General features: G+C 47.1%; 1 protein-coding gene across 3 annotated transcripts in view; it reads left to right on the top strand.

The window, feature by feature from the left end:
* The window catches only part of LOC121602568, a 70,318-nt gene that overhangs the window by 32,860 nt on the left and 12,740 nt on the right, over positions 1-24,718 (top strand). For all 3 annotated transcript variants that reach the window (XM_041931347.1, XM_041931335.1, XM_041931343.1), the window contains exons 3-7: positions 13,522-13,670; positions 14,832-15,130; positions 16,592-19,512; positions 19,893-22,294; positions 22,369-23,032. In XM_041931347.1, the coding sequence (XP_041787281.1) occupies positions 13,600-13,670; positions 14,832-15,130; positions 16,592-19,512; positions 19,893-22,294; positions 22,369-23,032 (6,357 nt within the window). In that variant the 5' untranslated portion in view covers positions 13,522-13,599. The remainder of the gene's footprint in view (positions 1-13,521; positions 13,671-14,831; positions 15,131-16,591; positions 19,513-19,892; positions 22,295-22,368; positions 23,033-24,718) is intronic.

Raw genomic sequence — 24,718 nt, 5'->3', positions numbered from 1 at the left:
TAGTTGATAAATGTGGTCGATATTTCACAAAGGTTGTTAAAATTAGCATGTAGGTTGCCGAAAACAAAGCTCGATAAAAAGGTGATTTGGCTGTTGTTTGGCTCCGTGAATGATTTTGTCAATTATTGAATCGTATTGAATGTTTGGGTTTCGACCATATGCTTGAAACATTGAGTTTGAAACATTAATACACTTTTATGAAAAAGTCGTTCATACTCAAAACACAAATATCTCGTGCTGATGTTTATTTTTCAAAAATTTAATACAAAATTGTGTACATGTCTTCCCTTTTTGCTTTTGCTTTCACTTCGCCTTGAATACGAATACGCATGAAACCGGAGTTGCCCATGATGATCATTAACAGAACAATCCGATACAAAAATTATATCAAAATGAAAAGAGAAAAAAAAAAACAAAAACGGAACAATTGCATGCAACTGAATAAAAAGCTTCAGCTCAACCAAAGTGAAAGAAAAGGTAGAAGTGAAAGAAAAGTGCATGAAGTATCAGCGACTACATAAAATGTAAAGCAACCGGCGAATATGCCCCAAAAAACAAGAACATCGAGGGAGAAAACAGCGCCCATGTGCCATTGCCCGCCCGTACGTCTTCGAGGAAAAAAAGTGCAAAGTAAGACATTTTGGGGTGCGCGATAATTTATGTCCTTGCCCAATACACCCGGTGGGGTAAGGAACACGGGGTGATATGTACAGAAAGCAAGGGCTGAAAATGGGCCTCCGTATCTGGTTGCTTGGTTTTGGTTGGGTTTGTTTTTGTTTCTGGCCGTGTGCCATCTTACCGCCCGCTTACCGTTCAACATATATCAACGGCACATTCAGCCGGCGGTTTGGCTCGTCGGTTAATGTAATCACGCTGTTGTTTGCCTGTAGAGCTATCTTTCTCTATGTTTCTGCTCTCTCTCTGTCGCTCTTTCTTTCTTCTTCGGAGCCCACAGCGAGCGACGTTTCCCTCCATTTTGGCACTGCTGTTTTTGGTGCAAGTTTGTGTTTCGGTGAAATATTGCGCCCAAATGCAGTGCTCGATTTGACACGGCATACAGTGCGGACCAGATGCAAAGGGGGTCGCTCCAGTGTTGATGATGTCGGTTGTTTGGATGCAATGTAGTGCGGTGTAATGAGAGGTACATCCTCGCCAGGCTGCCTTGTCGGAAAATGGTGGTAAAAAGATGAAATTTACTCATTTTCTTGTTTGACCACGGACGCACCTCTTGCCACTGCTCTTACCGGCCCAACATGCTCCATCGAAACGAACGCCTTAGAGAGGGCAGGGAGATGAATATGAATCTTAAACGAAATACATAATTTTGGCTATCCACGGGTGGTGCCTGTTTGCTCGGATCGTTCCCAACCAACGACTGGAGGCTCGTAAACTGTCCCCGTGTTGCAGAAATGCATACTGTCCTGTTCTCTGTCACCTCTGGCGGGGGACACCGATCGGAACGGTTCGGGGCGGGATGGCTGTGTGATTGCCTTGCGCAGCCAATACTGGCCACGGTGCGTATTAATTGTTATAAATGCATAAAGTATGTGCATCGTATCCTGTTCCTGTCCCGTACATGGCGATATCCCTTCCCGCTCATAATTTACCCCGGTACCGATCCGTTCCGAATCGAGTGCAGCTCGCGTAGAACCATCGGTTCGTTGCAGTTTCTTTTCTGCTTGGTTGTGGTCTTGCCATCCCGATACACCTTTTCCCCGGAATACCGGCCGCCCGTTAGCGCGATCTTTCGGACGAGGCAGATTGCCGGTGTCACAGCCGCTGACAGCAAAAATGCTATCGAAGTTTATGTTTATGTTTTATGCTTGTTTGATTACGGATTGCAACGCTAAATGGGTACGCGCTACATATGCTAATTTAATAACAGTGTGCCCGGAATGGTACTGTCGATGGGCTCGGCGTGTGGCCACCGGATGTTGGGTTCCCGCAAATGAAGCAATGGAAAGACGATGCGGTTCCTCGTGCTGGAAGGAGAGCATAATGTTGGGCGATATTTTTTTTAACAGTGATTTTTGTGCTGTTGCAGGGGCAGTGGTATGATTGCGCTTTGATGCTATTTTACAGATAAAGAGAACTTGTTTATTACATTTAAGATGAATCAAGGTGCCACTGAAGGTGGAACAGAACATACGTTTTTTAAAATATGTTAATCGTAAACATAAAAATGTTACTAAAACTCATTCAATAAGCAACATCAGCGCAGATAAAAGCTCTCATTTATTCCTTAAAAAAGCACATCGTAGTGTGCAAGAGATGAAGTAAACCTATTAAGAGCTCAGTGAAACTCAAAACGCATCGACACTCAATGGCAGCGATTGTGGTCCAAATTACGCCTCTGATGTCTTTCGCGACCCTTCAAACCCCAGTTATCTGCACTGGGCTGTACCTGGGAGAGCTTTTTTTTGCTTTAATCGCACACTGGGAGGTATGAAAATAATGCGCCAAGGGAAATTGGTCTAGTTCGATGCCACAGTAGCACAGATGAATTGGCAAAATGAGCCGCATTGAAGGGGCATCGTGTCGAGTGATGATAATTCAGTCCTCCTCGTGTACTTGGCCGCCGCTGCCGCCGGTACGGGTAACGCGAGTCGCTGGGTGGCATTTTTCAAGCATTTATTTGCTCGCTTTTTTATCTCTCTCTTCCACATTGTGCGATTTTGGTGCGCCCGCCAGATTGGTCGTAAAGTCGGGCACCGAATTCATTGGGACCCGACCCTTTTTCCACCGGTAGCTTTACAGATACAGAAGCAAGCACAACGGCAACTAAAAAAACCCGGTAAAAAGTGCCGGAGCCATACGATCGTGGAGTGGAGAGCTGAATCTGATCATTTAACGGCTTCTGGCTTCTGGCCTTTTGCACGCATTCTGTCTGCGCGCGAATCGAGAGGCGTTTGCGCGAATGAAACGCATTGTTAGCCAAATTTGTGGCCCAACATACACGGTTCCGGGGTGAGGGTGGGGTAGGCGCGAATCCAGGCGACCGCCACTTCCTAAGATACTGCCAACCGCATACAGAGAGGAAGTTGAGGGCTTTTGGCGGGCTGCTTGCCTACCGTTGAATTGACTTCACTTTTGTCGTAAATATGCTGTATGCTACCGGGGGGCAGGCGAGCAGGAATCAAGGGTACGATTCATTTTTCGGTTTTATTTATGTACCATGTTTTTCGATTTTTATCGGTGTTAAGGCAATGTTGGCGGGTAAATGGAATGATTTATTATTTCCTTATGTGTTTGTGTGTATGTGTGTGTGTGTCTCCTGGCCTGTGGCGCGGTATAAGCTTTTCAAAACGGGGCCAGCTTCGTGAATCAATCCGACTGCTGGGGGAGAGTTTTGTAATGGTGTGTGACCGTTTTGTGTTGGAAGCTGTTGCTCACAACCGTCCCAGTAGTTCGCCGATAGTGGCTGCCATGGGGAGCAGAAAGCACGAATGAGATTAAGTGATCAGTTTCCGATGCCGTTGAAAGGTTGAACTATATTTTAAGCGTACTCAAAGGTGACAAAGCATTGGCAAAGCATTGTGTCGGAGGTTCGAAAAAACAAGAACTGGAAATTTTAGTTCTTAATAGCGAAGCCAATAGCTGTGTGTTTGTTTTTTTTAGCAAGGAAGAAAAAATTGTCCAAAAATGTGTTCCTCGAGTTTCAAATAACGGTCAGAAACATTTAAGCCGCCATTTGGACACATTTTTTTACCTTTTCGCGATGACTTATTTCTCGATCGCACGCATCAAGTTCCCGTATAGTTTCGGTGGCACTAAAAAGGAACCCTAATAGATCGTTACGAATAAAAAGCCGCAATAAAACTAGCTATCTGTTTCATAAGGCATTTACCTGCGCGCATCGGTTCAAACATTTTCGCCTTTGAAGTTTTTATTCATCAGCCGTGCAAAGATCTCTTCTTCGACGATCGGCAAATCTAACCAATATATGATGGCGAACCTTTTTCATCCTGCGACTGCTGCTGCTGCTGTTGATCTTCACCCAAGGCGATTCTGCTCCGTTTGATCAGGCACCGACGTTTATGACTTTTGATCGAATCCATCACCCGGTTCGGTTTAATAGCTCAATATGATGCTCATTGAAGGCGATCAATCATGATTCCGATGCCTCTAAAGCATAGGCGTAGGCGGGCGCAAAACAAAATAAAAGTAAAAATTAAATCATTTTAACCGGATCCCTATTGGTTGACCCATTTCGTTGGTGGTCGGGAATGTTCGCTTCTTTGAGCTTTGATTACGATGAACTCCTGAAACTGACCGCAAACGGGGGGATTGGCAACGAATCTGAAAACAAAAACGAACATCTACAGGATGTTGTTTGAAGTAGTGTCGGTGCGGGCAGGGGATGTCGTTAAATCATTTGTGTGATAGGTGTGGTATGATTTGATACAGTTTTACGAGCGTTTTCCTGTTCTAGACGATCCTTCAGGGAAGTAAGCAAAGTGCATTGAACTTAGCCTCTTTCTGTATAGATTCTTTGCTTCTCTTTCTTACTCTTTTCTAAAACAACCTATGCCGGGATAAGACGAACAGCTACTTGGCTGTTGGCTTGTTGGCTACGAACAGTCCAGAGCTCTTTGTTTGCAGCCAAGGCTTGATTTGAACTCAAGAACGCTGTGTTGTCATCGTATCCGTGAGTTTAACCATTCTGCGACGGAACCGGTACAACCCTGGTCCCCTCTTTTTAACCGGGCATAAATAACTCTTTTTGACCCCGTTGATCCACCCCCACCCAGCGGTCAAGGGCAAATGAAAAGGGCACCTACTGGAGCAAAAACATCTTTATTACGGTTGTTCCGAGGCGAAATAGATGTTTTCGACGTGGCCAGTCCCGTTCGTTGCGGACAGGGCTCGGGTTTTTAACTTCATTACCTGGCAGCGGAAAACCAATCAAACGCACGGAGGCGATATCAGGTGGTAGATAAGGTGTAAGTGGAAAGTGGAAGCAATGGGGGAAAATTTGCGCTGAATTTTGTGAAGCAGCCGGAAGAGATCAGTTATGTTAAATAAAAATCAACAAACACACCTAACCGCGGGTAATCAAAACAGTGACGGAACCGATGGACATGCTGATCATGTGGCTGTGAGTAGTGAAATCGTAAGCACAATTTATTTGTGCGCGTAAGTGGCCGTAAGTGAAGCTCCATGCAAAGCGCCTAGCGTGATGGTATGTACCACACGAACCGCGAACGAGCATAGGTGATGAGCGAGGGTGATTTTAATACACATGCTTGTAAAGCCATGCCGCCCATGGTCATTCAACAAAATAGAGAGCTTTTTTTTAGCAGCTCTTGTGCAAAAACAGTCAACGGATCGCGCCGGTGAAAAGAAACAGTTCAAAAATTAATATCCCTCCATATAGATGTTCGACATAACTCATTTGGAAAATTTTTAACGACTTCACCGGCTTCGGGTCGGCCGGATCGGTTATTACTTTGTTACCGCCTCCTCCCCCCACCCCTCAGTCCGCTTTCCTGCTGCTCAGGAGGCTGCCCTGCGTTTCCTTCGCGGGTTGCTTCTTTTTATTGCTCCTAAACGGACTAGACAAACTGGTTGAGGATGAATGGGGTGTCTCCCCCGGTTCCTTCCACCGGGGCACAAACGGCGCACTATTTAGAGAGAAAAGAGAAGAGAAACAGCAAGCAGATGACGAGCGTGTGAACAAGACACGGCGCGAACGATAAAGCTGTTGCTAAAAGACAGCCAGAGCCTGTTAGACGATCGAACGAAAATATGGGATGTGAAAAAAAAACAGTCGAACGCGCCAAAGCTCGGTAAAAAGCTTTTCCGGTTTAGCGAATCACGCTCTTGACGGATCGGCTTCGACCGTGATTTGGTTCGAAAGGTTTTGCACGCCTGGGCTAGTTTTAGTAATTTATTGGTGCATAACAGAGGGCAGCAACGATGGCAGCAAAAAATTCCACTGTTTATGTTGTGCTGGAGTGTTCGTTTGCGGGCATGGATGCTTCGCGGCGCAAAACATCCCGAGAGTTCAGTTTAAAAGCCCAGCTCGCCCCTGAAGGCTCGTGCCCGGTGAAATGATGGTTCGAATTGATTTTATATCGATTTCGTGTGTGCCATTTTTTGTTTTGTGGGGTGAGTTTTTCTTTTCCTTTGGGTGTGGACCTATGCAAAACAAAGCGGTGCAGCATCACACTGATGAATCGTATGATTGACGTGTACAACTTATTACTCAATACTTCGTCACAATGATGCATGTAATACAGTTTTGATGTAATAAAACTGGTCTAGTTATAGATAAAATTGAGAACATATAGATGGAGGAAGAAGAAACTAATTATATTATTTTGTATTGTGTTAAAGTTATTTCAATTTGTCTGTTGTATAACATTATGAGAACTGATGCATTATGAAAATGCAGAAATGTTTTTGATATGTTTCAAATTTGTGGTAGCAGTATTGTAAATATTAATGAAATTAGATGCCATGTGGCATATTCAATGATCAAATAATTAATTCTCTTTTTTTCTTCTTCTACTTGTTCATCGATTCAGTGGCGGATTTAGGGTGTTGGGGGCCCTAAGCGTTAAAAGGATTGGAGGCCCCCGCTTGGTGTCGACCGGGGGGGGGGGGGGTGCATATGTTGCGTTAGGTTTTGAATCAAACACACTTTAATGGTTTGCTCGGGGGGGGGGGGGGGGTGTTCAGAATCCTTGGCCTGGGCAGAATCCTGGGCCCCAATATTTTATGAGTCCCTTCATCCATGGGGCCCCTAACTAGCACAGAAGATCTTGCTGAGACTACTGTACACATTGTTATATATGCTAGAATTACCTTACCCGGGGCCCCTACATTGACGGGACTGAGCGCGCACCGATAAATCCGCCACTGCATCGATTGGAGAATAATCAGATCTACTTTTTTGGAATTTGTGTTCATGGCGAACATACTGTGCATATGGTAAAACGGAAATCTTTTGCGATGGTTTTATCGATCTTCTTCTTTGGCACAACAACCGCTGTCGGTATGTCTGCCAAAGAGCCTGTACCATTAGTGAGCTTGGCTTTCAGTGACTTATTTATTATCATAGCAGGATAGTCAGTCCTACGTATGGGGGCACGGTTCATTCGGGGCTTGAACCCATGACGTTTGATCGACGTTTGATCGATATATTTACTCAATCGATACTTACTTAAGCAATAATTATCACAATACTTGACATGCTTCCTACCTAGGCGCCACTTGACATTTTATTAGTTGAATAGAAGTGGTTGTTTGGTATTGGCATCACCCTTAAAACTGTATTTGCTTGAAGTGAAGTAGTTCCGTGCATTGTACGTGATAGTAATTGATTAAAAAATAGATGCGATGTTTAAACAAGTAAAGAAAGGGCGATAGCTAACTGAAAACCAAAGTTATTGTATAATTGCAAATTGGGGCGTTTAATTCATCCCATTTATCTAGTGCGCTCGGTTACTGCGGAGCTTAATAGCCTCATTTTTCCACACCAGCTCATTAATGCTCATTAGAGCTTTTCTCACGTCGACATGAGCAATTTCTTCTAAATCGTGACCAACCCGTCCCTTCCCGACCGGCTCGAGCAGACCAGCGTTTTGTTCTGTTAATGAACAGCCAAAGAATCTCATAGTTGGTAGCGTATTCTTATCACCCAGGTCCTATCGAACGCCCTCGCAGCACGAGTGAACGCCGTTTAAAGGTACCATTTGCTTCGAAAGGAAATAAAGCACGAAACCTATCCGTCAGCAACCATTGCAGACTCGAAAGGGCGAAGCATTGTACCTACCGTCGTAGGCAGAAAAATCCCGTTTAAAGCAGTTTACATACGAGCCCTTCGAAGTACATCCGTCACCGCCGTACCAGTACACGAAATGGAAATGGAAATGCTCTCCAAATGCCATTTACCTTGCCAAGCGCGCGTGTGTAACCCGATCTGCCATGACGTTCCGTACCACTGCGTCGGATCTTGATTTTCCTCCCGTCCGCGGCTGTAAGAATGTTTACCTTCAGGGTGAGATAGTTTGTGGTGTAATTGTCAAAATTCCTATGCGTTGTTGGGGATCGGTAACACAACACACACACACACATTCAACCCGAGAGACAAAACATTGAACAAGCGCAGCTGTCGTGCTCTTGTCGTTAGGAAGGATACATTTTGTAACAGCGGGCAGCAATGTGTAATGCCGTGGAGAATATGTTATATTGGGTGGAATCTTGTCAGCTATATGAGGATGTGGAGGGAAGAAGTAATTTTTATAACTGTGATGAAATCGCACGAACCTACTAAGGCGGATGCGTTTACTGCGAGCTCATAAACAAAGTTGCATCGTCGGTACGGAATTTTGATGTGGTGACTCGAGTTGATGCCGGGGTTGTTCGGGAAAGGGGCGTTGGGATCTGAGGCAGAAGCAGTCGTTTGTACGAACAGTGACCGCCCCGGGTTAGGATTACAATGATGAGTGCCGGTGAATGGTGGGTGTGCACCGGAGTAAACTAATTGAAGTGCAACGATTGCGCTGACAGATTCGTGTCAGATGTTCCGTCCGAGCGTTGGTCCGTGCTGGGAGGGTTGTATGGGTCTGCATGGGCAAACAAAGTGCGTCAGTTTACACGCATGTGCCATTCTGATATTTTTTTTATTATTAAGCACGTTGCCATAATTTTGTGCAATAAGTAAATCGTTAAGAGTTTTGAATTTTGCATTTTGTAATGACATCTTGCCGGTCTCGTAGTACAATCGTCAACTCGTGCGACTTAACAACATACCCGTCATGGGTTCAATCCCCAAATGGACCGTGCCGCCATACGTAGGACTGACTATCCTGCTATGGGGGGAAATCAATTAGTCACTGAAAGCCAAACCCACAAGTGGTGCAGGCAGGCCTTGACCGACAACGGTTGTTGAGCCAAAGAAAAAAAAAATAAAAAAAATAAAATTAAAAAAAAAATGACATCTTATTTTGTAATTACATTTTGATTATTGGTTGATGAATAGTTAGGGTGATTTAAAAAACGTTCTTATATCTGAGAAATGTGGAATGAAATGAATGAAAATATTCTATTTAAATTTTAAAATTCAGGCCCTTTAATAAGTATTGATTGTAAATTATGCCAAATAATGCAATATATTGTTTAACTATTGTAATAAATTGTTTAAAAAATGATAAGAGAATTCTAACAGGTGAATTTTAGCGTTTTATCAATAATTATTACACTGAATAACTATCCAAAGATCATTGTGAACTCCACGGATGAATTCAAAAATTCGCTTCTATCATAACCAAATTGAGCTATGCGTGTATCTACTCTTTATTGATTAACTCGACTTACAAATTATAAGACTTAAAGATTCTTAAAAAATCCTTATCGGCTACTTTACGTATATGATTCTAAGGAAAGTTTTTTAAGGATTTATAAAAATAAGACTTATATAAAATGTTAGTTCCTAATTAAAATACCAAAACCGTTGTATCATCATGAGTAGTTTTATTGACTATCATTTTAATGTGCTCGTTGAACATTAACGTTTTCATTGCCCAAAATTTCACTATCCAACTCATACACACAACAAATAAACTCAATCTCTCCAAACTGTGCACCCGGTCAGGTTTATTTTTTCTTCGTGAGATGCATTTTTTGCCAACTTTTAAAACCCCTTCGTCTCGTTCCACCGCGTGGTTACGTGGGAAGTACCAGCGACCGGGGTGAAGGAAACAAACAAAACAGGGAGAAAAAAATCGCAATAACAAAAGGTTCGTGCCAGCATAAAACAACTTACGAACAACTTGTAAACGCTCGGCTCGAACAAATCCGTTCCTTTTGCGCTCGCGCCCCTCGTACGCAGTGGTGCGGGTCCCGCGGTGTACGGGAGGAGTAAAAGATGAAGGTACAATAACAACAACACCAAACAACCACAACAACGGCGACTACCACCTCACAACGGCAACGGTAAACAAAAAGGCAGCCTGCCTGCCTGACGACTCGTTGGCGGCGACCACGGTGTGTGGTGGCAGCTCTAGTGACGGTTCAACATGAAAGCTTAGAGGTGGTCAAACCTATGCTCCGCCGATCCGTTGCATTGATGCACAGCAAAACATTGGGCAGCCGGCGGTGAGGTTTCGCAAGCGGATGGCAACCGCCCGCAGCCCGCGCAAGTTTCCCATTATTTATGTGCGCGAAAGTGGCGTCTAGGGCACGCTAAGGTGATTTATAGTTTATGGGCAAGAGATTGATTAATTTTATCGGCGATTTAGTGCCAAATGTTCACTACATTGTTACTTAAGCGTTACGCAACAGGCGTCCCGTATTGCATGAGCTCATACGATCAGTTGGGTGGGATCGAAGCATTCAAACCTACCAGCCGAAAAAGTTTTGCGATGAGATCGCAGCCATCACGATACTCCGGTTGCAGGTCGGCTGTTTTGGTGTGTGAGGTGACGATCGGATGTTACCAGGCCAACGCCTGGAGGCGGTGGTCATAACACTGATACTGTAAAAAAAAGAGCATATCTAAATGTCTCAATCACCGGAAGCATTGTTGAGTGTAATGAGAATGCTTTCTGTGAGTAGTTTCAATTAGTTTTGCGTTTTAAGCTGATTGATGAAGATGTAGACTAACATTGCGCCTGGTAGAAGGTACAGAGTTCCTCACTTGATATACAGCTGACACATTTTCATGATGCTTTCAGGCATGATGTTGTAATGTGTGATGAAGATGATCGCACTAAGCTGCTCTATATGTATCTGATCAATATGAGTGAACGATCCAAAAAGTATACTCACAATCATAGTGGTGTACATGTGTGTTCGTCAATCGTATCATGCAGTCATATGAAGAAAAGAGTTGTTCTCTTGAAAAACATACTTTAAAAAAGCATCGTTCGAAAACTGATCGTTTGACCACAGCATAGATAAGTCGATCATGATACACTTTACTGGAAAATGTCAACACATGGCCCTTTGTTGAATCTGGCTCAGATTCACTGTTTACCGGCTCAGTTTTCAATGTGAACAGCATTATTAAAATCTTGAAAGATGTTTTTCAACAGCTGGCATTATTTTTGTCAGCGGGCTGTTGAAAACCCTCTTGCGATTGTTGAAAAATGCCGTTCACCTTAGATGCTGACCCGGAAAACGGTGTAATATGTTTTTCGCATGCCTTGTTTGTTTTGATATTTTGTAACAATTTGCATTCTCGAAAAGGAGTTGATGTCCTTAGAAAAAAAAATTAGAACTCGTTTGCAACGATTGTTAACATTTTGCTTGCTCTTGAATATTAAATTCCATCCACTTGTTTTAGTTTAGTTGGCATAATGAGTTGACTGTTCGAAAATAATGAAGTTTCTGAGCTATATTTAATTATCAAGAAATATCTCAACATTTCGGATGTTAAAATTCGATAACTGTGTTAACATCAATGAAAATTCCATGGAGCGGGCAACTGCGGTTTCATGTAATAACTCATCTGTACCTCCTGTACAAATCGATTACCAACGGCCAATGGTAAACACACGTTCCACCTCGTCACAGCAAAAGCAGAATAAAATATGATTGAAACCGCAACCAGAATGGGACATTAAGCAGTGTACTTCATTTGAGAAGAAAGCGCAACTGATTGGAAATGGAGGCCGTTAATGGTTCATTTGATCGCTCGCGTCCGTGCAGCCTGGGATCCGGTAAAAATACGATCAAGTGGTATCGCGAAAGAAGGCTTTAAACAGTCCAAAAGCGAAACAGAAAAAAAACTGCATACCCAACCGAGTCCGTGATTCACCTGGCAAATGATGGCTAGATCAGCTCGGGCGCATTTTCCATTTGCCCCCGATCCACCACTACTGAAATGGAAGGGATGTTGGGGTTGGGGGGCATGGGCAGTACTCGGCATCCCGGAGGGGTTTGTGGATGAAGGTGCGCAAGCAATGCCTCCACCATAATGAACCGATTATTTCCGACAACATCGCCGTGGTCGCGTCGTTACTCTCGGCAGGTCATTTTTATTGAGCAGTCAACACCATTCCATCATCGTAGCAGGGGCGCTTAGTGGGGCCATTAATTTCAATTAAATCAAACATTCAATATTTGTCGAATGCCGATGGTGAGAGGAGAAGTGTGTAGGAAGTGCAGGAGGTGGAGGGGTAATTTTTTGTGCGATCTTTTCAGTGAGCGAGCGATCGAGCCTCGGTCCTTTCCGCTACTCGTTCGCCGGAAAGTATTTCTTTCTGCGCATGTTGAACACACAGCCCAGCACGTGGAGTGCGGGTGTGTACACGCACAGCACACACATATATAAACACATACACACATAGGTACATGCGCACCCGCAACCGATGATCTGTTGATGACGGGGTGCGCAATAGGAAGGAGGCAATAATTCATAAAATTTGCATCCCATATTATGCATGTGCGCACCGTGTGATTATCAACATGACAGGCGGACATCTTTTTACCACCTGCCGGAATAGTGAGTGAAGCCGGTAACGCAAGGCACGATCGACGTATGGAAATATGGACAAGGTGCTGCAGTAAGTGGAGCATTTCTTTCACTTACGGCGAGCGAAATGTGCACAGCTTTGCCGACACACCCAGTGCGCGCCGATGGAGAAAGGGAGCGCCGGGGCAGAGTGGCTGAGATGAAATTAATAATTGTAGCGAGTGCTTCTGAACCTGTAGGACCAACCGGCAAACGCTGCGGCTGGGTCAGATGGCGTAAATCCGAATCCGGGGCCGGTTTGCAGCGTGTGTTAGCGTACAGCCCGGGTGGAGGATATTGACCAGCGTTCGGTCATCGTTTGGATGCGGTTCGGTGGCTGCTGGCGGATTCAGGTTTCTCGGCCGTAGGAGTCGTTTCCACTGCCGCCACGAGAAACAGTCAGTGTTGGTGACGCAGTTTCGTGGCACGATCGTGGAAAGGGGGCACACGTGGTGTTAAATTTCTGCCAGAAGGGTTTGAAATTTGATGAAGAATTGTGATGATCCGTCGGATTTTGTTTGTTGCCGTTGTTTCATTTGTCTAGTCCAATGTTAGGGCTTATTTAATGGGCGTAAATAATGTTAGCCGGGTCGTTTGGCGATCGATTTTTGGTTCATGTGTTGAAATGAAAAATGAAAACAACACGAATGACAATTGTTGAAAGCTTTGTTAGAGGTTCACTCGGTATGGAGCTTTGTGCTGATTGTGCAAGAGCTTCATTAATTATAAATGCTTTGACTGTAAGATATAACATACTTACAGGTTTGACTGCTATTTGGTGAAGATTGAAAGCTTTTATTAGGTGTAAATAAATTCGAATGATGGCCTCAAAAATTAAACTACATCGACTGTTTTTTAATTGAAAATATACTTTATTTATTCTACAGATCCACAAATAACTCATTTCTTTTGCATTACATTTCCATGACTTCTGCAAAAGTAATTAACATATTTTATAATCATCTGACACAATAATTGTATTCATCCTACGGAAATGCAATAAATTCAACAATCCCGCTAACCGCTGCTTTTGTTCTGTTCTTTTCCTCCATCTCCAGGCTGAAGAAGCATTCAGAATTTGAAACCGCCCCGCAGCTCTAGACCGTAATGACACAAAATGCAACATCGCCTAAAATATGACCAGCCAACCGCAACCAGACAAATTGGGAAGGAACATGAAAGCGCTTCCATCGACTATGTGGAACAGGTGAGTGTGTTGTTGATCCATAGGAGCGTCGTTGGCGTTTTCTTTCAAGTGTGTATGGCTATCGAATGGCAAAGAAACTTGTGTAGTCGTATAGTTAGTAGAATGCAAAAGGTTTACGATTTAATGACAATTATCATGATAAAATAGAGTTTTTCTTGTTGTTGATGGTTAATCCATAACTAACGAAATTGTTCTGGGAAGTGACACCATGGTTTAACAGTAGATGTGGCGCTTTCTCTCTCAAAAAAACTCTTTAAGTTTCTTATACTAAGCAATGTAAGCCTTATATAAGCAATTACTACGTTAACTACTTGTTGTGTTTCAATAGAAAATATTAAAGTGTCGATAATGTAAAATAATCACAATACTAAGGAGTTTCAAGTCATTTTGCAATGTGGGCTGCATATTTTATCGCTCACGAAACTTATTTAGACACCTAGTACGTATTTAAACTGATGAAATGTGAATTTTTACTCGTCCAAGTTTGCTACATTATTGTACACATTTTTTCACATTTCATGCACAAAAACGGTAAAGGTCGCTTTAGACCTTATGTGAAAGTGAACGTGAAATTTTGGTGTTTTCTATATTTCATTGAATATTTATCAGAATATGGCTTATCGTACACCAAAAATCCCGATTTGTTCACTGTGAAAAAATAATGGTCTGCGGGGAATCACAAGGAAATGTATTTAATCAAGTATTTCAATATGTTTTACAGACTAAATAAATGGAGAATCGAATATTCTTTCTTTTGGTGTACGATAAGCAATATTCTGGTAAAAAATAATGAAATATAGCAATAAACCTTTAAATTTCACGTTAAATATTACTGGGACTCTAACGCGGGCTTAAGGGGAGAATTATAAACAAAACAATAATGCGTTGTTTGGTACACGACTCGTTTTATGCACTAAATAATAAGTTTTTGAAAATTCACATTTGCTTCTCAAGTACGTTTCGTGAACGACAAAATATGCAGCATACATTGCAAAATGTTTTGAAAAACTCCACATAATGCCATCATGCCGTGCAAAGTGTACTCGAATAGACGAACAGCTCGAATACTGCTCAAGCTGCAATGCGTAATGCATACTTTGCGGGGTAATTACATGTATTAGGCTGCGTACGTTGATGCTTCCCATTCTCTCTCCCAAACAGAGCGATACCGGAAAATGACTACATCCAGCTCGGCACGTTACGCTATGGTGTTCGCCTATCCAATGCCGGACTGCTGGACGGTGGAAAGCCGAGCCCGAATGCCGAATTTCCCGACGCGAACCCCCGCACGTCCGTCACCTCGTACGAAAACACGAACGGTGACAACAGCGTAGCGGGAACGAGCAGCATCAGCAGCAATGGAGACAAACCGAACTGCTGCTGCATCGGTTCGGGCGGCGTGGAAATGCCTTGGACTACTAGCTACACCCGTACCAAACTGCCAGTTCCTAGTAGCATAGGTGAGTAAGATTGGCCTCCCAGAAGGAACGCGAGGGTGCGTTTGGGATTTTTGGCGGGATCGTATCGAGGTCAAACGATTTAAAGGGGGTGCTTTTATGCCACCAACGCCATCGAGCACGACGCCAATCATCAACGATGCGCCCGTTAACGCGGTGAATCGTTTGGCTTCCATTTGCCGGTCTACACATGGAAAATCCGTATCACAGTGGATGGAAGAAAAACTAAAATTAAATTTTACGATCTAAACGTCGACCCTACCCCACTGACCGCGCGTCGAAACGATGCCGCTCCGCCCATCGCTCCGATTCGGTTTTCTATTTATTTTTTTCCGTTCGCTTTCCATCGCTGGCATGTTTATCTTCTTCGATCACGGGCGGAAAGCAAGCTGGCAAAAGTAATGATTGTCTTGGTGAGTAAGAACGGCAGCACGGGAAATACTATACCACCACTTCCAATCGCTGGATCGTTGCTGTGTCTACTAGCCTGGCTTGCACGGTGAATGCGTGTAGAATCGTGCGTGTGGCGAACCATTGGTGTAGGTGTACGCTCGGGTGTATGCTGATGATTCCAGTGGGTGAATTTACTTTATTTTTAATTTGAAGAGTGCGCAGCGCGTTCGAGATGCGCTCCCGGTGGTATGTTTTTTTCTTCTCTTATTTATACACACAACTTCAAACACGAAACCGGACAAAGATTACAAATAGACGCCATCGGGTGGTGAGTTGTTGGGAGGGTAAATTAGTGCGGTGCTGAAAAGATCTGCTCAAAATGTCGTTTTTTTTAATACAGTCATACACACTCAGTAATTGAGTAAAAATGTGTACCGTGGTTTGTCGCCCCCTCCCGTTTGAACCATTTTGCAACACTGAAGGCAATGGGGCGTGAAAGTGGCCGCTAGTTGGCCCATTTGCGTGTGACATTGTTTCACGGCATCGGGTGGCCGAAACAGCTGCACCATGTAAGTCGGCGTCGGAACGTGTCCGGTCAAAGAATCGCTGCATGCAGCTTCAGCGTGGCATTGAAGTGTAAATATAGCGCGTGCAGTGAAGCGCAACCGAGCCAATAATGATGCACGACCTTTCCTTTCCAGCGGAAGTTCGGAGGGAGATCATTTACTCCTGACTTCTGTGATCCGAATACCGCTTACACCGGTTCTCGTCCTCCGTTTCGTCATGGGTAGCAACCTCCCCGTAACATTCTTTCCAAGCGCTAGTTCAGTCGGTCAATCATGCTAAATCGCCACGTTTGCCGGCATGGAGTCGCTTAGAAAAGGATCCAACGTACGAAATGCATGGCACGCACACACACGCGCACTGTGAGATTTGTGTGGAAAAGCACGTCAGCGGTGTAGAATTTTCTCAATTTTTCATTCCATCCCCATCTCACATTCACTCTCTTTTTTCTATTTATCTTTCCCGTTCGCTCACAATCTCTCTCTCCCGTTCTGGTTGTTATTCCAGCTAAGAATAGAAAATCATCTCCCTTCGCATCGGCATCGGTTGGTTTGGCCGGAGTGGAGGGCCACCATCAACAGCAGCAGAGGTATCCACCGTTGGCGCCTGGTCGAACCAACGGGAACAGCTTCAGTCAGTCAACGCAATCGCACGACCGCGGAAGTGACGATTACGCCTTCGGGACAGAGTCGGTGCACGAACCAAGCTACGGGAGTGGACTCGCCAGTAGCAACAACGCCAACGGCCGCAGCACGAGCAACAACGGCAACGGCATTCACCATAAGGCGGAACGGGAAAGCAACGGCGATCATCAACAATTGTTCGAGGATACGGTGCGTCAGCTTCAGCAGCAAGATACCTCACCGCGATGCTCAGCGGTGGTGTGCTGCTACAGCAACAGCTTTGGCTCAGGAAGCAGTAACAAGAAACAGCACGGTGGGCAGCGCGAAAGGCGGGAAAGGCAGAACCAGCAACCGCAAAGGGAGGATAACTCGCACGAATCGCCTGTATCTAGTGAAGTGTATCATAATGCAGGCAGTGGTCGTCAGCAGTCGCCACACAAGCAGCAGCAGCAGCAGCAGCGATTTGCTGCCACCGTCCTAGATCGTCACGATGGACCAGAGCATCGGAGTGCCAGCAATGGACGGCACGAAGCTGCCCGCGGTACGAACGTAAGCAGCGAGCTCGACGATGCAGATGATGCCGATGTTGATGATGATCTTTCGGCGCTGGTTATTGTTGGTGGCAACGGCAGACTCGACATCGGTCCGTACGGCGGTGTAATATCAAGTGGCAGTGACTATCGAAACGGGGGTGATGATTTAAATTTAAATTCGAAAAACGCACCACGGCAGCAGCAGCGTCCGGTGCCGCAGCCAAGCTGGCAGGTGCAGGGGCAGGGCGATAGAACCGATGTGAACATAAATAATTTCGAGAAAAGGAAAATATCAGCCGAACTGCACGGCGGTGGAGCGAGCTCCACCAGATCTGTGGTTGGCTCACGGTACGGGGACAGTGGTGTTGGTGATAGTGGTGGTGCCAGAAGTAGCATAAAGCAAACTCCCTCCTTCACGCAGGCAGGGGGCGTCGCTGGTGATCTTTGTGTTGACGAGCTTTCCTCCACCTCGTCGGTGTCGCCGCGGGCTGCCTCGCCGCTGCCGCAGCACGCGCCTGCCGGTGGCGCGGTGACGCATGTTCCTGCGTCCTGCGAGCTTCCGGCTGCATCCTCGCCGCTGCAGGCCCATCCGCCACCGATTTCGACGCCGTTCGGGCAGCGGCGTCGCGTACTGCAGCCACCGTCCTCGTTGCCGGTGGTGAAATCGTACAGCTTCCATCGCGTCCCGTCGGACGCGATCGGGTACGCTTCGCCGACGAAGGGCGCGTCCAGATCGCCTGCCGCCGCCGCCGGCGTTGGTGGCTGCGGTCAGCTGTTCTTCGATGGTCCGCTGCTGAGCGGTCCCGGCAGAAATAGATCGTTTCGCAACGCAAATCACTCGCGTCGCTTGCAGTACGGCCAGCTGGACGAGACGGGCCGGGCGGAGAGGCAGAACGGGTGCGTGCGGGACGAAATAGGTGGAGAAGCGCTATACTTTCGACCGAACGTGACGCGCAAATCATCGCTCCCGGTGCTGGGCGGCAGTGGCAGCTACAGCCCCGGCGGCAGCGCCCGCAATCTCAAGTGCAGCGATGCGATCAACGAGATCCGCCTGCAATCGCTGAACAAGTACTGCAACAAGCTGCTGAGCGCGGCCACGGGTACGGCGGCCGTCATCGCCTCGCCATCGTACCGGGGCGGAGGTGCGACAAGCACCGGCAGCACCGACGCCAACCGGACGCCGACCGTTGGCGGCACCCACGGCCGCACGCAACGGCGTCCGATCGATGAACTGGAGGATCTTAGTTTCATTGACTCGTCCGATCTGTCGTCGGTTGGGGACGACATCCACATCAACAACGGCACCGATTGCGAGCGCGAGTGTAGGACGCAACAGCGCAAACAGCATCCGTCGATCATCGCCGGCGCACCGGCCCACCCAACCACGCCGCCAGCCGTCGGGGCAGCGGGTGATGGCACACGGCCAACCGTAGCGGACGGTCGCAAACCGTTCGCGCGTGGTGGTGGTGTTGGTGTTGGTGGTGCCACTGTCGGGTTCGCGCATTGTAACAATTACAGCAGCTCGTCCTCGGACGAGCTGAGCAGTGTGTGTAGTAGTGGCGTGGAGCCGCTAGCGCTCGCCTGTGACAGTGCCGAATCGCACCGACGCAATAGTGACCAGCAGTGGCAATCGCAGCAGCCGCTGGCAGTCAAGTATCGTACGCAGTGCAACCGCCACGACAGTAACGCCAGCGACGACTACCAAGCGGCACCGCACGGTGAACAGCTGCGAGTGGCTGGTGTTGGTGGCGCTTTGCATACGAGCTCGGCCAGCAGCTCCGCGCTAGCGTGCCCCGGTTCGGAAAACGGTGGCGAAGTTTGCGTTGGCAGTGAGAGTGGACGGCTGAGCGCAACTGGCGGCAGTAGTGGACGCAGTGATAGTAATAACAATTACCATAGGGGTAGTAGTAACGGTGATAGCGAACAGCAGCAGCAACAACAGCATCAACAACAGCACCAAGAGCAGCAGCAGCAGCAGCAGAAATATACTACAGTGTTGTCTAATAATAGCGCTGTGAAAAGTGTCTGTGTCAGTGGTGTTGGTGGCGAACCCGGACGACCAGGTGGTATCGGCGAGCAGACGCCGTATGACCGCGCGGTGACGGATGATTGCTACCCGCCCTCGTCGTCTTATGCTACGGTCAGGACGCTGGGGTACGGTTCTGCCTGCTCATCGCCGGACAGTTCGCCTGCACACCACGCTGGGTTAAACTGCTTTGGAAGAAGCAACACCCAATTCCATGTTGCGACTGGCGGTACAAACGACAGATCGGTAAGTTGTGTTTTCGGACGTGATTGAAGTATACGTGATTGCCTGAAAACGGATCAGACGGTTACTGTACAGTTTACCAGTGTTTTGGTGAAAGTGTTGCAAAGTTTGTGAATGGAGAAGCCACTTACTAGAGAAGTGATGGTGCCAGATGAAAAAAAAGTTTGTAAAAGTGATCTTTACCGATGATTTTGTGCGTTGACAGTGCAATATTCGTTGTATTATGTAAGAACCTCTAATCCGCGGGACATTCTGTAGCGTTGTGTCGTGTGTAATTTATTAATGTTGTTGAGAGTGTCTTAGTACCGTGTGGATAATACTGAGGAATGGTGAAATCGTTTCTAATTCTGGTATGTTTTGTTCTCGTTTGCTACTTTCCCTAGATAATGGAAAAACGCAACAATACGTTGGATCGTTTGCAAAGGTTAGTTAAAAAGACCACTTCGAGCTCAGCGGACAAGCAGCCAAGCAGCAGCGGAGCAGCAGGCACCAGTGGCAATGCTGCGACGGGCGCAACCAAAACGGAACGGCTCCGAGAGCTGACGGAATTGCTGAAGGGCAATCGGGCACCGCCTGTGCCACCTCCGCGGCGCTCGAAGCATGCTCACAGCGTGGAGCGCACCCTGGATCGGCGGAACACGGCCCTGTCAACGTCTAGTCTTATCGATACTGGCTTCCTGCACGGCTCAGAATCGGCACCGGAATCACAGCTTCTCAAGGCGAAAGAATCACGCTCCGTCGACATACCGTATCGCTTCGGAGAAGGCAGTGGGCAGCGCATGTCGACCCCTAGCTCACCGCTGACTGAGCATAAGCAGATCAACCTGCGGGCGAACGTGAGCACTTCAAACCTGGAAAGCCTGCGCGAGCTTCCTCCGGTGGTAGCGGTTGGGGCAGACGAGTGCAAATCGGAAGCGGGCCCAAAAGATGACGACGAACTGTTTGCTAAGCTGTCGCGGCCCGAGTCTCGTACGATAGTTGGATCTTACACGCAGAAAACGATTCCGTTTCGGAGTGCCTCCTTCTCCCAGGTGGACTATTCCTCGGGCAAGTATATCCGGTCGGCGCTGGGAGCGCTGAAGAACAGCATCCTGAAAAGCAAGGACCAGCAGCAGACCAGCGTCGATAGCAACACCATACCGCGCCAGTCGTGCAAGGTGGTCGAGGCGGCTAGAAGCTGCAGCCCTACGGAGCTCCGTGGAGGACAGGTGGACCGGGAGCCACAAGCATCGGCACAGCCAGAAGAAACCGATGTGGCAAAGTTGACGATAAAAAAGACGGAGCTCAACATCAATCTAGCTCCGCTGGACGATTACGGCCGGTACTATGAGGACAGGATCGACGGGGCTAAGGATCTTGCGTCGAATCGTAACTCAGACATTGAAACGATCGTAGAGGACCCGGTAGCCGAGCACAATGAGAATGTGGAAAATGAGGGCAGCGGAGTTCAGCAGCATGCCAACTTGAGTGTGATGCAGGCATCAGAAATGGTCCTGGAGCCGCTGGTGGAAGAAGGCATTCCCATCACGCCTGCGTCCCTGTCCAAGGATGACGAGTGCTTGCAGCAGGCCACAACCTGCCTAATCCCGGTGCCAGTGTACGATTGTGTGGTGAGCGAGTGGAGCACGGCACGGCCGTCGGAGCAGTGGATAGATGCCTCCACGACGGAGTACGGCAAGTTTTCCGACTGTCTGGGAAGCATTAAGGAAGTGAACGAGAACGCAGTGAACGAAACAGCTTTAGCTGCCGAGCCGGAACCGTTGGCGGAGGAAAACTTTCACGCGGAAAAGATCACCGTGGAGAGTCCGCCCCAAATCATTGAACCGCAGGAAAGCGTCGAGCTGTCCGAGGACGGCGGCGGGTCTGACCTTGCCGACACAAACGAAGGAAGCAATGGGTCGGACGAGGGAATGATGATCTGCACTCCGCCGGTGTCTATCATTTGTACCGAGCCGGAAAGCAACGAGTTTACCACGATCGTGGACGGCAGCGGCTCGACGCACAAGGTGTCCGTTGTGCTGGGCGATGGTAATGAGGTGGAGGTAGTGGAGGTACGTAAAAGGCATAGCAATAATGAAGATATGGGCGATCCGCAGAACTCGCGCCTATCGAACGATGTGGATGAAAAGCGACGCCTGGAGTCGAGAAAGTCGCGCCGGAAAGGTATCTACATCCAGTGGCCGGCAATCGATGCTAACAACGAACTGGAGTCGGACAACAACGATAGTGCCGGTGGGACGACGGCTGACGACGTCAACGTGAGCTGGAACCCGCAACATTTGGGACAGGTGAACGAGAAAGACTCCAGCCTGGATCTGAGCGGCGAAAGCTTTACCGATCTCAGCGGGAAGGATGCTGTTGGGTATGCGAATGATCGGGAGAGTGCCGTCCATTCCCCCGAGCGCTATCTGCTAGATCCGACCACACCCGATTCGGATCCGGGCAAACCGATCTGGCCCAAGGGTAGCAACCGCCGGCAGAGCTTAACCTACCAGAGCTCGGACGAGAAGGATGATACATTGCCCGTGCCGGCACTGCCGGTGCGTACGCTGAAAACGCTTCTGTTACGCTCGGACTCGGTGTCGGACAATGAGAGCGATCGTGCTTCGTCGCGTGATCGTACCAGCGCGTCACCGGCACCGGGCGGCACCGAGGCAGATCTGCGCCGCTACTCCAAACGACCACTGCGCGGACCGTACGGACAGATGCTGGAAGCGGAAATGAAGAAACCGACCAGCAAGGTGCAGTATAACGAAATCCTAGAAGAGCTAACGCGCAACGAAAGGTAAGCCGAGGACTCAGTTCTGACCTGAGAATTCCTTACGATATTTACTCTTTTTTTTCAATGTCTACCAACAGCCAAGGTGGCAATCCAAGCGTGGCCAGGAATCGGGGCGCCGGAAGCCAGTCAATGGACGAAACGAACGATCGGCATTCCGGGAAGGCCGGCTCCAAGCCACGTAAAGCAAGCGCCAATCTACCGGTGCCAACGCATGTACGGACCGCGTCGAGCCCGTCGAAGCTGTCCGACTCGTCCAGCTCGTATTCCGCCAGTCCGTCGAAGCGCTACCTTTGCAATATAGAGCAGCGCAGCACGGACTCGGACAAGTCCGACAAGTCCCTGACCGGTGCGGGTAAGCTGGAGAGCAAAAAGTACTCCTTCGACAGCCATCTCACGGACAAGTCGCTGAAACGCGGCGGCTCGGACGTGCACGAAAAGCCGACCAAGCAGCGCAGTGTCTCAAGTGCAAGTGATAAGCAGCAGAAGCGCAGCCTGGATGAGGTCCGGTTGTTGCAGAACAGTCGTACACCGTCGGAGCGCAGCTTTACGCTGCTGAACACGCCCGAAACGCCGAAAGGTTTGGCCGCATCGCCGGAACTGTTGGCGGAGTTGCTGAAGGGCTCGAGCGAAAAGCTCATCACGGAGCAGTTGACGGGCGGTGGTGGTGGCAGCGGCGGTGGGCGTGGAAGTAGTGGAGGAAATGCCAGCAATGCCTTACCGTCGGCGGTGCTGAATTGTTTGGTAAGTTTTGTTTTTGGTTTATATTATAGGCCAATGTGGAAAACAGAAATAATTCAGCACATGAACCATAGGTTTTTGAAACATTGGGGAAAAGGTCTATGTAGAAGAACTAAGTAGAAAAAAGTTTGCTAAAGTTAATGTAAATTCATGGCGGTGTTTTTTCCTATGCCAAGATAAATCTATGCTAAGATAGCATTTTTGAAATGCATTTTTGTTGTTGTTGCAAAATAGGTTCTTATTTTTCATGTTAGATTCTATCTCAATCATTTATGTTGATTTACGTTGATTATAGTGAATAATTGAAACACACAGTAACATTTTGAAGGATCGTTGAACCATGTTTTGTTCATGAATAATTGCGTAACGGCACAGAATAGCAGTTGTGGTCAGTTTTACCCAAGAGGAAGGACATTGGCACGAACGATCGTAACGTTCTATTCAGTACAGTCGCACACGCAGATACACAAACACCATCCTACCCAAAGCATCAGTCTTAGTCATCAGCATCATCATCATTATTGCCACCATTTACCAACGCCTATCATTCACACATCGTTCGTTGCGCGTTGGAGATGGAGACGCTTGGTCGTTTGTAAGAAGTGGTTGCGTGATTGTCGTTACTACCCCTGGCGTAGATGGCGCGCGTACGCAAAACAAATGTAAGTTTTTGTGCAACGCAGAGTGTTGGTATTTCATGCGCAAGTACGCTAATGCTATGCCGTTTAACAGTTTCAACCTGGTTCGCTTCGGCTACACTACTACCACTACGTTTGCGAACCACCTGACACGCAATGGCGGGAGAATAAGGGAAACTGCACACACCAAACATATCACCATTGGCGAATGTGTGCACGTCTCAGGGTGTTTGCGTATGCGTGTGTCGGTGTTGTGGCATGTACGCGGGTCATGCGCAACGGCAATGTTTTCATGTTCGATGAAGAAAGGTTGCTGTTTGAGTTCCAATCAACAAGTACTGGCTTCGGCACGGAACAACTATTTTTTGTTTCGGTGTTCGCAGCTGTCTGGACATTTTGGTAGCTGTCTGGTGAGGGTTCACAATGAGTGGTAGGTTTTTTTCGCTCGAGGGAAAAACTAGACTGAGCCGCCATGTGTACGATATACGACGATGTAGGGAAATGATGACTGTGTGTTTCTTTCTCACACCATAAGAAGTGGGAGGGATGGAAAAGTTAGTACGCAGAAAAGTACCTCGGCATTTTTTTCTCTTTCTAATGTGAAAAAAGCAAACAAGCTACATTTCATTGATGGTTTTGAGCGCTACTACTTGCAGATATTTTTAACGAAACGTCTGTCATCAGCTACGAGATGTATGTGGCTTCTCTAGGATTGGTGTGTTTATTTAACCCTTCAAAAATACTTCAAAAATACTTTCTGAATGCCCGACACTTTCAGTACATAACTATAGTTTGTAGAATATCATAACATTTTCGGTACACTATTCATAGTTTTAAAATTAAGTTGATCATTTTCCTTTTTTTGGCGTGTGATTTATGTACAGAAAGGGAATGGCTTGAATGTCAAGTGTTTTAGCTGTGTGTCGTTTTTTTCCTCTCAGTTATTTTCCATTTTTCCGAGCTCCAAAATGAACCATTAGCCAAAAGATTAGCACACACACACCAATGGTTCGATTTGTACTGGTACCGTGCACAGGCAGAAGCTGCACGA

This window comes from Anopheles merus, chromosome 2R (genome assembly GCF_017562075.2).
Source record: "Anopheles merus strain MAF chromosome 2R, AmerM5.1, whole genome shotgun sequence".
In the NCBI taxonomy this organism is placed as follows: Eukaryota; Metazoa; Arthropoda; class Insecta; order Diptera; family Culicidae; genus Anopheles; species Anopheles merus.
Note: the sequence above shows the minus strand (reverse complement) of the source record. Positions and strands in the feature narration are given on the sequence as shown.